The sequence below is a fragment of the Lemur catta genome, chromosome 2, assembly GCF_020740605.2.
Source record: "Lemur catta isolate mLemCat1 chromosome 2, mLemCat1.pri, whole genome shotgun sequence".
In the NCBI taxonomy this organism is placed as follows: Eukaryota; Metazoa; Chordata; class Mammalia; order Primates; family Lemuridae; genus Lemur; species Lemur catta.
In genome coordinates this window covers 2,286,328-2,301,759 of record NC_059129.1, presented here as the reverse complement: position 1 = coordinate 2,301,759, position 15,432 = coordinate 2,286,328, and the positions used below count along the sequence as shown (strand labels likewise).

The following is a 15,432-nucleotide window of genomic DNA, read 5'->3' as shown; positions in this document are numbered from 1 at the left end:
GGCCCTGGCGCCAGGCCGGGAGGGCTCAGATGTCCTCCCAGCGAGCAGCAGGAGGGTACCTTAGGCCCAGCCCAAACACAGCTGGGGAGAGCGGGGAGCCAGGGCCAAAACGTGGGCGTGGCTGGCAGGAGAGCCCAGAATGAGTTACTATGTCACAGGGAGTGCAGGGTGCAGAGGCCACGGTGTTACAGACAGCAGGTGGCAGAGGCGACAGTGCATCAGACCCTGTCTGACAGGCTGATGGTGGCCACAAGAAGAGCCAGACTATTCCCGCCCCCACCCTGTGCATCCTGAGACCGCACTGACCACACTGGGAGACAGGCCCTTTGTCCCCAACTGAGGATTGACTTGCCAGAGTGGGTCTGAGCCTCCAAGCTCAGAGCCACCCCTTCTTCCTCCTTCCATGAGGGACGGTGACACACAGGGACAGGTCACCCATGCTCAACCTCTCCAAGAGTCTTTGCTGTTCCCTGAAGGCTCAGCCCTGGGCCCACTCCTCCCAGGAGGCCCTCCCAGCTGCCACAGCACCGATTCTAACTTTGAGGGACAGACTAGAGGCGCCACCACTCAGGATGGGAGGTGCAGGACTGCAGGAGCTGGCAGAGGAGGGGAACCCGGGGGGTGGGGCGTGGGGGTGGGGGTGGGAGCAGCTCTCCATGCCTGGGGGCTTAGGCGGGGGAGCCTGAGCCAGAGCCACGTGCTGGGGCCTGGCAGCAAGGCTGGTACGGAGTGGACAGGAGAGGCCTGGGAGACACATGAGTGGGGGTCTGGACACCAGGCGCCACTGCCCCAGCGAGCCTGTGGACCCCACCGAGCTGGCGGGGATGGCAGTGACTCAACCCTGTCTGCTGGCCTGTCCTCTGCCCAGCCAGTCCTTCCTGGCGCCTCTAGCTGAGTCCAGCCTGCCAAGCCAGGCAGCCCGGGCAGGCCGGGCGTCTGGAGAGGGCTGCTTTGCGTTGAGGAAGGGGCAGTGGGGGCTCCTCGGTGAGAGGCTGCTGAGCACACAGCACCTATCGGGGCCAGGAGACGGCAGGGCTGTTGCCGGGGTCTCATGGCACCAGCCACCCCCAGCTCTTTCCCTCCCCGACCCCCCCATGGTGAATGGTGCCATTGCTGCACCCTCTCCCACCCAGGGCTCACATTCGCAACCATGCCCGTGCGCCCACCCCCCTGCCACAGACCCACATGTGCACAAGGAGCATCTGCTCACGGCAGGCCCCGGTGCCTCAGCTCAGCACCCACAAGCCCACCTCTTGCCCTGAACCGGGGGTCTTGGAGGCCCGACCTTCTACTGGCTGCTGGCAGGGGCTTAGGGTGGCCTCTGGTCCCAACCATCCTATGAAAGCCCAGGACAGATGGGATAGTCCACTCAGACTCCCCAGAAAGGGCTTTCCTGTGGGGCCAGCTGTTCCACCCCACGGTGGCAGGCACTGGCTCCCTGCTCTCCTCCTGGAGGGCAGCCGAGTGGCCAGGCGGTTAGCAGGCCGGGCGCTGGCACCCACTCTATGTAGCTGAGGCCTGGGGCAGGAACCAACCTTCCTGAGCTGTTCACTCTCCTCTAAAATGATGACAGTAAGAGCACTTCCACGTGGGGCTATTGGGAGGAACTACAACTGCTTCTTTCTTTATTTTTTTAGAGACCAGTCTTGCTCTGTTGCCCAGGCTGGAATGCAGTGGTGTGATCATAACTCACTGCAACCTCAAAGTCCTGGGCCCAAGTGATCCTCCTGCCTCAGACCGGCTAATTTTTTATTTTATTTTATTTTATTTTTGTAGGGGCGGAGGTGTTGCTATGTTGCCCAGGCTGGTCTCAAACTCCTGGCCTCAAGTGATCCTCCCACCTGGGCCTCCCAGAGTGCTGGGATTACAGGCGTGAGCCACCGTGCCCGGCCCAAGGAACTACTTATCCTCATTTGCAGATGGGGAAACAGAGGCAGAGAGGGGAAGGGACTTGGCTCATAGTATGTAACTCCTGAGTGGTGGGGCTGGGACATGAACCCAGGCAGTCCAAGGGGTCTAGGGTTCACTGTCCTCTTCTCTCTGCACCCCCCCACCCTACTGTGGGTGGGTAGCAGGCCCAGTTACACCAGTCTGGGGCCAATGTGTCTGCTTCAGACCTGGAACAGCTGAGGGCCCCCTGCACAGACACATACAGCTCACTCCACAGGGTGCCTGGGAAGCTTGGCCCAGAGGTGGCAAGCGTGGAGACCGAGGGTCCACCCGGGAGGTACGAGATGGGTGCTTGCCAGAGGGAATGCCATGCCTGCTGCCTGTAGAAAATGCCAACCAGCCCAGGGCCTTGGGCCAACCTGACAGCCGCTCAGGAGCAGGCTGGGCCCAGTTGAGTATCCCAGCCCCTGTAATGCCACCACTCCCGTTCCCAGCACAGCCTGCCCCCTCAGCTCACCCCCAGCCCCACCTAGACAGGGCCTGCCCAAGAGCACATGGACCACTTGGGGGCCGGGAGAGCCTGTGACAGAGCCCTGGCCTGGGCTGCCTTTTGCCTCAGGAGGCACTGCCCAGCTCTGAACAGAGGAGCAACTCAGGGGCTATGGCTGGAGGCTGAGGACAGGGTGATAGCTGGGGTGTTGGAAGTGCAAGACCAAGGCCTAGGAAGTGTGTTGCCTAAAATGGCACAGCCTGTGTCTCCCAGCCAGCTGCTTGACACCAACAGCACCTGCGAAGGCGGGACTTGGGGAGGACAGCTGGAATGCGGCCCGGCGTCTGTCTGCCAAGCAGGCATCTTCTGCACCCGCAGCTGTGCTGAAGGCCGATTGGGCCGCCCTCTCTTTGGGCAGCTCTTCAGCCCAGATCCAAGCTTGGGGCCTCCAGGACCTTCCAGGAACCGCCAGGCACCCCACTGGCAAAGCTGACCTCTGTTAACTCCTCCCCACCCGTCTGCCAGTTTATCCCCATCTATGCAAATGTGAAATATACGTACACGGAGAAGCGCACATAAGATCCGACTGCCGTATACAATTGTACCTATGGAGCAAACACCTATGCAGCCGGCTCCGAGGTCAGGAAACAGAACATGGTGCCAGCGCGGTGCCTCACACCTTTCATTCCAGCACTTGGAGAAGCCGAGGTCGGAGGATCATTTGAGGCCAGGAGTTGAAGACCACCCTGGGCAATAAGGTGAGACCCCATCTCTACAAGCACTCATCACTGTCCCCTCTCTCCCGTTCGAGTGGCCACGTCTGCACTTGTGGTCGTCGTTTTCTCTCCTCTTTTAAGTCACATTGTCCATTGGTGGCCCCATCCGGGTGAGCCTGACTTCCCCGGAGTCTGGGCGCTCCGCGGTGCAGTGGCGGCGACGGGACACACGGGGGCGCGCGCGGCCCTCGCCCGGACATGCGGGAGGGACCCGGAGTCCCGCGCCAGGGCTGGGCGGGCAGGATTCCGGCCGGACAGAGCTGAGCCAAGCGTTTCGGTGCCGAACCCTGTGGGCCGGTGCTTCTGTCCCTGTGACCCCAGGGTGGGTAGGGGGGTCCTGGCCCCTCTCCTCCAGGGACCTCTTTTTGGCCCAGGCCGCGGTGCTCTGAAAACTGCAAAACACTGTCCAGGTGAGGAGGTGTTACTGTCATTGTTGAAAACGAGTAAGCCCTACTGTGTGCTCGACCATGTACCAAGCACATCGGGGGCATTTTCTCATTGAGTGCTCATGTCGCGCAAGGAAGGGGAGCTATTATTATCATCCCATTTTACACACCCGGAAACTGTGTGGCAGGGTAGGATTGCCGCGCTCATGCCCTGACACCGCAGCCCCCGCGCTTGCCTGCTATCTGTATTTATTTATATTGACATATTTATGTTGCTGCCCTTCCTCATACAGCGAAATTTCCACTGGAAGCATGTTTTTGAATTTAAATTTTTTAAAAATCTTTGTGAATCAGACTTTCAAGAACGGGCGGTTGGAAGCGAGCCTGTCCTGGCGATGGGGTGGCACAGGGAGCCCTGGACAGCTGGAGAGGGGACCAGCCTGGGGTCGTCAACAAGGTTCAGGCTGGGACGGGGCGGCATGGTTGCCAGAGATGCTAATGTCAAGATAGGATTCCTGGATGCGGGCTGCGGCGCCCACCCCGATGCGGACCCTCCCCCAGCGCTGGTCCTTGCGAGCAAGAGGGCTGGAGCCTGGCCGTGCGTGACCTTTCGGAGACGCAGGGAGAGGGACGCTGGGGTACTGGTGGCTAGGGCTAGGAGGAGACGGGTGGTCAGCGAGTAAACTAACAAAGAGAATTTCGGATAGAGACCAGCGCCGCAGGAGAGGTAAGGCCGGAGGAGGTGCGGGGAGAGGCCGCCCGTGAGAGGGGCGACCCCAGCCCGCCCGGCTCTGCGCCGGCCCCTAAGCACTGCAGCGGGGTCATCCTGGCGTCGTGAGCTGCTTCCCTACGGGAGAGAGACTAATCCGAAGCTCGGAAAAGCCCAGCGCGCTCCCAAGGTCGTTCGGCCAGGAAGGGGCTGAGGGGGATTTGAGCCGAGCGCAGCCTCAATGCCAGAGGATGGAAGAGCTGCCTTAGAAGCCTGTTGGCAGGGAGGCAGCGAGCAGGCGAGGCCGGGCCCAGGAGGCTTCTGCCTGTCTGGAGGGCTTCCTGGAACAGGCGGCAGTTTCTAGCTCCCGAAGCCGCGCCCTCGGGGGTGGGGGCTTGGACGTGGGGCTTCCCATCGCAGCCCTGGTGCGGTACACCGCCGCTGTGACGAGGCAGTCAGCCGTTCCAGGGCACCCGGCCCGCGGGGACCCAGGAGGCCGCAGGCACTTCCTGTTCCCCAGTGACCGCCCCCTGGGGCTATGCCTGCGCACGCATCGCCGTGGCCGTCCTTTTTACGGATGCGAAAACTAAGCCAGCCCAGCGAGGGCAGTGGGTGCTGGGACTGGGGCCTGGGGCCAGTAGGTGTCCGGGAACCGGACCACACTCAGACTCAGCGCTGCGCCTCGGACTCAAGGACACAGCGCGCCCCCACGCTTCCCTAACCAGCCACAAGCGCGCCATGCGCCTGCGCATTAAGAACGCAAGATCAGAGAGGCGGCGTGGGCGGGGCGGCGGCGCGCACGCAAGGTCGTAAGGGGCGGGGTCCGGGAGGCTGGACGCTTCTGATGGGCTGAACGGAGGAGGGGACGGGATAGGAGGTGTTCCTGGGCGGGGCCTCGAGGCCGGTTTGGAATTTTTGGCGCGAGCCGGCTCCGCGCGCGTTCACGGGCCGTTCCCCCTCCGGAGGGTCCTCCGTCTGGGCGTCCGGAGCGGTCGACGGCAGACCCCGGCCTGCTTGGCCACCCCGACGGCTCCCGCGGTCTCCGCAGACTCGAAATCTGGGACCTCGCTGATCTGCGCCCCGTCCACCCGCCCCAGGTGAGCCCGGGCCGGCCCTGAGGGTTCTCGGGTAGGGCAGCCTTTCCGCTCCCCTCCCCTGCCGCGGCCGCCCCCAGCCCCGGGCAGCCCTTCCCCGGGCCGGCCTCACCCACCTCCCTTCAAGCCCGGGCCCTCAGCTGCTGGCGCTCCCACTCCGGCGGGCGCCGCCCCTGCTCCTTTGACGACACCTCCCTGGGCCCGCCCCGCCCTACGGCCACGCCCACTTCCCTTAGGCCCCCTCCCCTGGAGCGGCCCCTTCCAGGTGTCCTCACCTTCTGATCCCCTTTCGTCTGGTAGCTCCTCCCCCCAGCAGCAGCCCCCACTTTACTCGCCCCTCCCGGGAGAGCCCCGCCCGCTTTCCGTCAAGTCTCGCCCTACGGCCGCTCCCGGTGCGCTCACCTCTGTTCGCCAGAGTGTCCCCACGCCCACGGAAGTGAACTGGGCTGAGGCCCTGCCCGCGAGGAACTCACAGTCTAGCGGCAGACCGTGCTCAGCAGATGTGTCCGGCCCGGTGAAAGGGTGAGGCGAGAAGGCCTGAGTCCTGAGACCCCCGGAAACTGCAGAGGCCATCCGGGCCTGGCCTCGACTCTGGGCCACCCTGGAGTCACCTGGGAGCCGCTGCTCCTTCTGCCTCCCCCAACCCACCCCTGAGGCTGTTGGCCAGGCCTACCGTGTTGGATGTAAGTGACATTGGGACAGCCTGGAAACTGGCTTAAGATGTAGGGGCGCCTGTGGTCCCAGTTACTGGGGAGGCTGAGGCAGGAGGATCGCTTGAGCCCAGGAGGTCAAGACCAGCCTGGGCAACATGGCCAGACCCCCATCTCAAAAAAAAAAAAAAAAAAAGATTCAGGGGCCCAGGGTCCTGGAGTGCGCAGGGCTAGGCCAGCAGGCTGTACTTCTAACCAGCGCCCTTCGGATCCTGACACCTGGCTCCTCACTTTGAGAAACCCTGGGATGGAATTCTTGAGGTAAATAGAGGCAGAGGAAGGGTCCCCACAGCATGTAGGGAGTCTTCCAACGAGGCCTGGGCAGGGTCCTTCCCCTCACCCCCTCACTCCCTCAGGGACCAGAGGCTCAGATGACTACTCTCTCGTGTTTCTGACTCATCCCTGCTAGCTATGGCATCTCTTGATACATTGTGACTTTCTCTCAAATCCACTCCCCTTCTCTTGCTTTTTTGTTTTTGTTTCAGTTACAACATTATAGCAACAGACAGCCCTCTCTGCCCCAACACACAAAGTCACTTACAGAGGGAACTGCCCAGAGCATTGTCTATGATAATAGCTGTTTGCGTTTATGCCAGACACTGGGCTGAACCTTCCGTAAGGTCAGGATTCCAGGTCCATAAACCCCTGGCACCAGATGTGTTCGGAATTCAAAACGTCTCAGATTTTACAAAGCTAATAGGGTGCATATAACATATATGTAACACCACTTGCAGGTCTGGGACATCATCCCATAATCAAACAACATTAATATTTCTGCCAAGAAATATGTGAATATTTACATCAAGAGGGAAAAGTAGTTCAGGTCAGATTTTTCTGCTAAATTAGTTTTGTATGTAGATATCCAATTGTCCCTAGACCATTTTTTCCAAAGACTATTCTTTCCCATTGATTGTCTTGGCACCCTTGTTGAAAATTAACTGACCATAAATATGAGGGCTTTTATTTGAACTCTCAGTTTTATTCCCTTGATCTATATATCTATCCTAGTGTGAGTACCACACTGTTTTCATTACTGTAGCTTTGTAGTAAGTTTTGAAATCAGGAGGGGTGAATCCTCCAACTTTATTCTTTTTTGAGATTGTTTTGACTATTCTGAGTCTCTTGAATTTCCATATGCATTTTGGGGTCAGCTTGTCAATCTCTGTAATGAAGGCAGCTGGAATTCAGATAGGGATTGCACTGAATCTGTGGGTCGGTTTGGAGGATAAACATGTAATGTCTTTTCGTTTATTTAGGACTTCAATTTCTTAAAGAAGCTGAGAGAAGAAAGGAAAGCAAGTATGTATGCGTAACGTTTGTTATACTGACCTCATTTACCATTTCTGGTTCTTTGTTCCTGTGGATTTGAGTTGCCATCTGGTGGCATTTTCAGAGTTCAGAACAGTTATGCACCCACCTCCTTAGTGCTATTATTTGTAAATAATTGCATTACTGTGTTATATGCCCAGCAATGCAGTTATGTACATACGGTTTTATACATATAATGCATAAGGATTTTTTAAATGATTTAAGAGAAGAAAGAAGAAATCTGCACTTATACTGTCTTTTTTCATTGTGTAATCACCTTTACTGGTGGTGGTCTTAGTCTTTCCATGTGGATTTGAATTAATATTTGGTTTCATATGCTTTCAGCCTGAAGAACTTCCCTTAGTATTTCTTGTAAGGCATGTCTGCTAGCAATGAATTCTTTCTGTCTTTGTATATGTGGGAATGTCTTTACTTTGCCTTTATATTTGAAAGATGTTTTGCTGGATAAAAGATCCTTGTGGACAAATTTTTCCTCCAGCACTTTGAATTGTCACCCTGCTGCCTTTTGGCCTCCAGTGTTTCTGATGAGAAGTCAGCAGTTAATCTTATGGGGTGGGGGTGTAAGTGATGAGTCATTTTTCTCTTGCTGCTTTCAAGATTTTCTCCATATTTTTGGTTTTCAGCACTTTTAATATGACATGTCTATGTGTGGATCTCTGCATTCATCTTGCTTGGAGTTTGTTGAGCTTCTTGGATGTGTTGATTAATTTTTTAAAATCAAATTTGCAAAGTTTTCAGCCATTATTTCTTCAAATATTTTTCCTTTCCAATTCAAAGGGACAGAGGAAAAACTATTTTTTTCCTGCTCCTTCTTTTCGCTCCTTCAGGTACCCATTATGTATATGTTGGTGCACTTGATGATGTGTCTCTAGATTTCTCTGAGGCTCTGTTCCCTTTTCTTCAGATTGCGTCATCTCTATTTTTCTTTCTTTTTTTTTTTTGAGACAAAGTCTCACTCTGTTGCGCGGGCTAGAGTGCTGTGGCATCAGCCTAGCTCACAGCAACCTCAAACTTCTGGGCTCAAGCGATCCTTCTGCCTCAGCCTCCCGAGTAGCTGGGACTACAGGCATGAGCCACCATGCCCGGCTAATTTTATATATATATATATTTTTAGTTGTCCAGCTAATTTCTTTCTATTTTTAGTAGAGATGGGATCTCGCTCTTGCTCAGGCTGGTCTCAAACTTCTAAGCTCAAATGATCCTCCCGCCTCAGCCTCCCAGAGTGCTAGGATTACAAGCATGAGCCACCACGCCTGGCCGCGTCATCTCTGTTGATGTGTCCTCAAGTTGCTTAAATTATTTCTTCAGCTCAAATCTACTGTTGAACCCCTCTAGTGAGTTTTTCATTTTGGTTATTGTTCTTTTCAACTCCACATTTTCCATTTGGCTTTTTTTAAATTTCTATCTCTATTGATACGCTCTACAATGTTATCAGTATACCTTCCTTTCCTTGTTTGAACATGGTTTCGTCTAGTTTTTTGAACATAGCTATAAGGACTGCTTTGAAGTGTTTCTTAAGACTAGGCCCTCTCAGTTTCTGCTGCCTGTTTTGTTTTTTCCTGTGTATGGGTCACACTTTCCTGTGTCTTTGCATATCTTGTAGTTTTTTAATGAAAACTGGGCATTTTAAGTAATATGTTGTAGCAACTGTGCATACTGGTTCCTCACCCTTTTCCGGGGCATGTGATTGTTGTTTGCCTGTTTATTTGTTTGGTAGATGGCTGGACAATTGTGAAGTCAGTTCCCCTGCACTGTGAATTCTGGATGTCATTGCTCTGAGCATGCCGCCTTGAGCATGTGCATAGCCACCCTGGGATGATGGTGGTTTTAGGAGGTTCCCTGTGACTGGCTTTTCCCTGATCATACCCAGCTGTTAGGCTCCACCAATAGCTGGTTAGGTGCTGTATTGTTTTTGACAATACCGCAGGGCATAATTGCTCCACAGACTGATCCAATTAAATTTGGGCTCCTTTAACACAGGGTAGCTTTTGGGGTCAGTGTTTAAGATTTGTTCTGACTACAGGAAGGCTCTTCTTAGCTGTCTCTTTCCCCAGTTCTCTTTGGTAAACTAGCTGGCCTATGGCTTAGCTTGTTGCTCTGATGTAGGTACCAGCCTCCTCTTCCTTGTTCATCACCAGGACCCCCACTGATTTTCTTTCCTTCCTTCCTTCCTTCCTTTCTTTCTTTTTTCTTTTTCTTTTTTTGTTTTTTTGAGACAGGATCCGCTCTGTTGCCCAGGATAAAGTGCTGTAGTGTCATCATAGCTCACTGCAACCTGGGCTCAAGTGGTCCTCCTGCCTCAGCCTCCCACCTCCATTGATTTTGACAGCACCTGTAGGCTTGAACTTCCCCACACTGTTTCAGATAAAGTCAATTATTCAAGAGGAGACCTTCAGAGCTCTGTTTGACAACCTGCTTCTATCCCCGAGCAAAATCTCTGAGCCTGAGCTATGGAGCTGGGAGCAGGACATTGGTGCGCTTCTCTGAGTGAACTGCTGCCTCAGAAGCAGGTCATGGGGGGTGGGGTGGGGGCAGTATCTTCTGGCCTTCTTGGTTTGCCTCTCCCAGTGTGGAAGCTCCTTCCTACAAATGAGCTGGGCTTGGGTGATCGGGGGTCTGTGTTCCCAGCCTGCTGTGCCCCAAGGTAGAGCCTCCCCTCTGTGAGTGGGGCAGGTGGAAGAAGGGAGCCCCTAATCTATATGCCATATGCAGCTCGAATGTAGTCTCTGCCATGTGGAACTGGGAGGGGAGAGAAGTGCTGAGAGCCTGGCCCTCCTGGGCAGATACCCTAACCCCAGGCTGGGAGCTGGGAGAGAGGGGGCCCATCTTCTTGGCCACACCTGCCCCCAGTGCTAGGCCGATGGTGCTTGGGGGCCAGGGAAGGAGTATCATGGCTCAGGTGCCAACATGCTCCATGTTCTTATCAAGATCTGGCAGATTTTCTTGTATACGTGTTTCTTCGTTTTCTATATATTCTTAGTACCACACCCAGAGACTTTAAATGCTTGATTTTGAATAGTTTTCACGTCATGCCTGTTTCACTGGGGACAAGGTCCCCAGGGCTCCTCATGCTGCCATCTGGATGTGGGATCCACTAAATGAGTTTTGGTACCACAACTATGGAAAAGAAAGAAAGAAACTTAGAATTCAGAGGTTTTTTACTTTGGAATTGGAGTTAAGGAATGATTGGCCTGTGTGAATATTTCCATCTTACAGTCTCGGAAGAGGTTGCATAGCTTAGGGACAATCAGTTGAGATGAGGTGGGGACGGACACGCAGGCAGTCTGACTCCAGAACCCACCTCAGTTTTAACCTCTCTGCTGGACTACTGGGAGACCCTCAAGGACCCGGCCCCGTGTGTTTCATTTTATATTTCCAGAATTTCCAAAATACAGACAGCCCAGTATACAGGTATGTATATATCTGTCCTCTGTCTTTTCCTGGTAGGTGCTTGTCACCCCCACGGCCTTCATGTTTAAAGCAGAACTCGTGTGTGGTGTAGACGCGGTTCTCTTCCACAGCATCTTTGGGGTCACAGGACCAGGCGCTGTTTGAGTGGACTCAGCCTCTGTCTCTGCCCCCAAGCCTCCTGCGCTAGTCATGCCCGTGCCCACGGAGGGCACCCCGCCACCCCTGAGCGGCACCCCTGTCCCAGTCCCAGCCTACTTCCGCCATGCAGAACCTGGCTTCTCTCTCAAGAGGCCCGGAGGGCTCAGCCGGAGCTTCCCACCCCGGCCCCCTGCCAAGGGCAGCATCCCCATCAGCCGCCTCTTCCCTCCTCGGACCCCAGGCTGGCACCAGTCCCAGCCCCGGAGGGTGTCATTCCGGGGTGAGGCCTCAGAGACCCTGCAGAGCCCTGGGTATGACCCAAGGAGGCCAGAGTCCTTCTTCCAGCAGAATTTCCAGAGGCTGAGCCGCCTGGGCCACGGCTCCTACGGAGAGGTCTTCAAGGTGAGTGCGGGGGTTGGGGGGCAGCTTCCTAGGCCCATCGGGGGCCCCTTTGCCTCCCTGCCCCTCTCTGGGCAGGACAGTGCCCTCAGCAGCCTGTGCCCCTTGTCTCCCTAATGGCCTGCAGCCTCCACCAGGCTTTGCTTTGGCTGCTCTCACAACCCCCACGCAGGCCCTCTGAGGGCTGCCTCAGTGCACACTGGGCCCTTGTCCACAGCCTGGCACACCCACAGCAGCTCCGGCTGCCATCTCCTCCTGGCCTGGAGCCAGCTGTGCTGGGGTCCTTGGCAAGTTCTGCCTGCTTCGGACTGGCAGGCTCTAAGGGTACCCCCTGCCTGCCACTTTATATTTTCTTAAAATATAGTTTCCAATCATTTACATTTTCTTTAAAATGGTAGTTTTCCCTTGCATAAGTACTGTATGAAGACAATTTGTTAAAAAATACAAACAGGACTAGTGTGGTGGCTCATGGCTGTAATCCTAGCACTCTGGGAGGCCAAGGCAGAAGGATTGCTTGAGGCCAGGAGTTCAAGACCAGCCTGAGCAAGAGTGAGACCCCATCTCTATAAAAAAAAGAAAGAAAGAAAGAAAAATTAGCTGGGCATGATGGCATGCACCAGTAGTCCCAGCTACTTGGGAGGCTGAGGCAGCAGGATCGCTTGAGCCCAGGAGTTTGAGGTTGCAGTGAGCTATGATGATCCACTGCACTCTAGCCTGGCAAAAGAGCAAGACCCTGTCTCAAAATATAAATAAAAAGTACAAACAACGCAGGCCTCTGGATCAGTTCTTCTTCCCAGAGGAAACTGCTTTCCCACAGCAGGGCATCCTGCCTGTGGCATTCCATAGACAGCTCTTTCAGTTCCCAGCATATCCTAGAGATTTTTCTGGCTCAGCACTCATAGGCCTACCCTGTCTCTTCCATCGCTGAGTCTCCAGCGAACCAGCCCCTGCGGATGGAGGGGTGTCCAGTTCTGCCATTGCAGTGGGCAGCGGTCTCTGAGACACATGCCAGCTGCTCTGCCTCCCTACATCTGTGAAACCTTAATGGAATCTGCTGGGTTATCGCCCCAGCTGGTGCATCACTTGTCGCCCACCCTCCACCCTGCCTGCGCCTGCCACCTCCCTTCCAGGTGCGCTCCAAGGAAGACGGCCGGCTTTATGCTGTAAAGCGTTCCATGTCACCATTTCGGGGTCCCAAGGACCGGGCCCGAAAGTTGGCCGAGGTAGGCGGCCACGAGAAGGTGGGGCAGCACCCTCGATGCGTGCGGCTGGAGCGGGCCTGGGAGGAGAACGGCATCCTGTACCTGCAGACGGAGCTGTGTGGGCCCAGCCTGCAGCAGCACTGTGAGGCCTGGGGTGCCAGCCTGCCCGAAGCCCAGGTCTGGGGCTACCTGCGGGACACTCTCCTTGCCCTGGCGCACCTGCATGGCCAAGGCCTGGTCCACCTTGATGTCAAGCCTGCCAACATCTTCCTGGGGCCCCGGGGCCACTGCAAGCTGGGTGACTTCGGGCTGCTGGTGGAGCTGGGTACAACTGGGGCCAGTGACGCCCAGGAGGGAGACCCCCGCTACATGGCCCCCGAGCTGCTGCAGGGCTCCTACGGGACGGCGTCGGACGTGTTCAGGTGAGGACTGGGATGCACAAGGGTCCCAGGCTGCGGAAGGCCTTCCTAGGGGCAGTCGGCAGAGAAAGGGACTCCTTCCCTAGCCTTGGACATGCAGACTCAGGTGCAGGGGACACTGCCCCTGCCCTTCAGTCAAGGGCTCTCCAGAGTCAGGCTGTCTGTAAGCAGCCAATCCTCGGAGCTACTTTAATAGACACCTACCTCCTCCTCACAGCTCTACAGGAGGAGCTATTATTGCTCTATTCACAGGGAGGACATGGCACAGGGAGGTTAAGGGACTTGCCTGAGGCCCACAGTTAACAGGTGGTACCGCTGGGACCCCACCCAGGCCCTGATCATCAGGATGAGAGTAACACTAGTCACTGTAGCAACTGTGGTGCTGTCCAGCGGGGCACTGGGAGCGTGTGGGCTGCACTGGGCGCGGGGCCGCCTCAGAGCTCCCCTAGCGCTGCTTCCTCACCTCCCTGGCTTATGGCAGAAGAAACCGGCCCTTTCCTACCCTCCTCCAAGGGGCAACCCAGGCCTGGGTCTGTGTCCCTAGGCCAACCCTGGGACCTTCTGCCCCCATCCCGTCCCTCCCAGTCTGGGTCTCACCATCCTGGAAGTGGCATGCAACATGGAGCTGCCCCACGGTGGGGAGGGCTGGCAGCAGCTGCGCCAGGGCTACCTGCCCCCCGATTTCACTGCCGGTGAGTGGGGGGCAAGGGCGGAAGGGGCATGCGGCCCTGGGCTTCTAGGGAGGAAGTGGCTGGTGGTGGGGGCACTCTTGGGCTCAGGGCCCAATCAGTGTCCTGGGACCCCTGACGTAGCCCTGCTTCGTGGGCAGGTCTATCTACTGAGCTGCGCTCTGTCCTCGTCATGATGTTGGAGCCAGACCCCAAGCTGCGGGCCACAGCCGAGGCCCTGCTGGCCCTGCCCGTGCTCAGGCAGCCACGGCCCTGGAGCGTCCTGTGGTACATGGCTGCCGAGGTCTTGAGTCGAGGCTGGGCCCTGTGGCAGGTAAGTGCCCGATGGAGACGGGCTGCCCGGCCTGCTTCCCAGCCCCAGGCTCCACCTGGCCTCCTGAGGCTCCTCTCTCCACAGGCCCTGCTCACCGTGCTGTGCTGGCTCTGGCATGGGCTGGCTCACCCTGCCAGCTGGATGCAGCCACCAGGCCCGCCTGCCACCCCGCCCGGCTCTCCACCTGGCTCCCTGCCCTGCAGCCTCCTCCTGGACAGCAGCCTTTCCAGCAACTGGGACGATGACAGCACAGGGTGGGTGACAACACAGGACATGCAGTGGGGATGGACATCACGGTGGCCGAACTCCATGCCAGAGGAGGCCCAGGCCCCAGCCATGGAGATTAGTGGTGAATGGGGACCCCTCCCACAAACCTGGCCACCCTCACAACCCCAGGAAAGGAACCAAGGCAGTGGAGGTGTGGCTTGGCCCCGCGTGAATGCAGCTCTGGCGGACTGACCACTGCACACAGCACAGCTTTGCACACAGGGTGCCATCTCATCGCGGGTGGCAGGCGCTTCAGCCCCCATCCCAGTGGAGGCTGCCAGTTTCCAGGGACAAGGCACTGTCACTTCTCTGGGAGGAGAAACCCTCTTGGAGCCTGGCAAGCCCCTGCTTGGGGAGGATTCCTTAGTCCCAGGTGCCTGGTGGACAGTGAGAGGCTGTAATTAAGAAACTGCAGCAAAGGAAAACCACATGCTCAGGGCCACAGCTCTCAGGAGGAACACCGCCATCAGCCTCACCCTCACAAAAATGTCACCCTGTCGCTCAGGGGGCACTTTAAAGCTCATACTGCCAGAAAAATTCCATTTACTAAAAGTTCACCTCAAACCCGCTTCGGTCGAAGCCCATGGGTTCAGAAAAGGGATGGCGGGGGGCTTTGAGTGTGGTCAGGTGGAAGGACTTTGAAAGCTGTCAGTGCTCCTTTCAAAGTGCACCAAGTTTTTATTGTCCCCAACTGTGGCTCCCTGCCCCTGTTAGGAAGGGGCCTGGGACCTACATAGGGACGAGCTGGTCTCGTCCTGCCCTCCCCACCCCTGACACCCTGCCTGTCTCACCTACCACCCTGCAGGCCCTCACTCTCCCCTGAAGCAATCCTGGCACGGGCAGGGAGCACCTCTACGCCCCGGAGCAGGTACACACCCAGGTGAGCAGGCCCAGGGGCCAGGGGCAGGCAGGGTTGGCTTTCGGATCCTGAGTGTCATTCCTTTCCTCCTTCCTCCCAGGGATGCCCTGGACCTCAGTGACATTGACTCAGAGCCTCCCCGGGGCTCCTTCCCCTCCTTTGAGCCTCGGAACCTCCTCAGCCTCTTTGAGGACTCCCTAGACCCAACCTGAGCCCCAGGCTTGGCCTCTGCACTTTTAGCCTTTTATCCTGTTTCCCTCCCATCCCCCTGAAAGCTGGATCCCTCTGGAAGCTCCCATGGCCCCTTTTGTCTGGCTGTGTCTAATAAAAGGTATCTGAATTTTGGGAACA

General features: G+C 56.5%; 1 protein-coding gene across 6 annotated transcripts; it reads left to right on the top strand.

The window, feature by feature from the left end:
* Window positions 1-5,101: 5,101 nt before the first annotated feature.
* Window positions 5,102-15,430, top strand: PKMYT1 (protein kinase, membrane associated tyrosine/threonine 1). Of its 6 annotated transcripts, XM_045542370.1 has the most exons (12): window positions 5,119-5,348; window positions 5,646-6,028; window positions 7,312-7,354; window positions 9,749-9,857; window positions 10,832-11,335; window positions 12,463-12,555; window positions 12,643-12,956; window positions 13,539-13,645; window positions 13,783-13,955; window positions 14,040-14,209; window positions 15,028-15,102; window positions 15,182-15,430. In XM_045542370.1, exons 5-12 carry the CDS (start codon window positions 10,985-10,987, stop codon window positions 15,291-15,293), a joined length of 1,395 nt encoding a protein of 464 aa, XP_045398326.1. In that variant the 5' UTR covers window positions 5,119-5,348; window positions 5,646-6,028; window positions 7,312-7,354; window positions 9,749-9,857; window positions 10,832-10,984; the 3' UTR covers window positions 15,294-15,430. The 6 variants fall into 6 exon arrangements, with proteins under 6 accessions (XP_045398325.1, XP_045398321.1, XP_045398322.1 ...); XM_045542369.1 differs by having other exon boundaries at window positions 5,102-5,348; window positions 12,463-12,956; window positions 15,028-15,090; XM_045542365.1 differs by having other exon boundaries at window positions 5,112-5,348; window positions 12,463-12,956.
* The last annotated feature ends 2 nt before the right edge of the window (window positions 15,431-15,432 follow it).

Excerpts from the sequence above, each read along its gene's own strand:
- PKMYT1 (XM_045542368.1), top strand. The coding sequence starts at position 10,985 with ATGCCCGTGCCCACGGAGGGCACCCCGCCACCCCTGAGCGGCACCCCT. Across the intron at positions 13,646-13,782 it reads GCCCCCCGATTTCACTGCCG|GTCTATCTACTGAGCTGCGC; the intron begins GTGAGTGGGGGG and ends CTTCGTGGGCAG. Across the intron at positions 14,210-15,027 it reads TGGGACGATGACAGCACAGG|GCCCTCACTCTCCCCTGAAG; the intron begins GTGGGTGACAAC and ends ACCACCCTGCAG.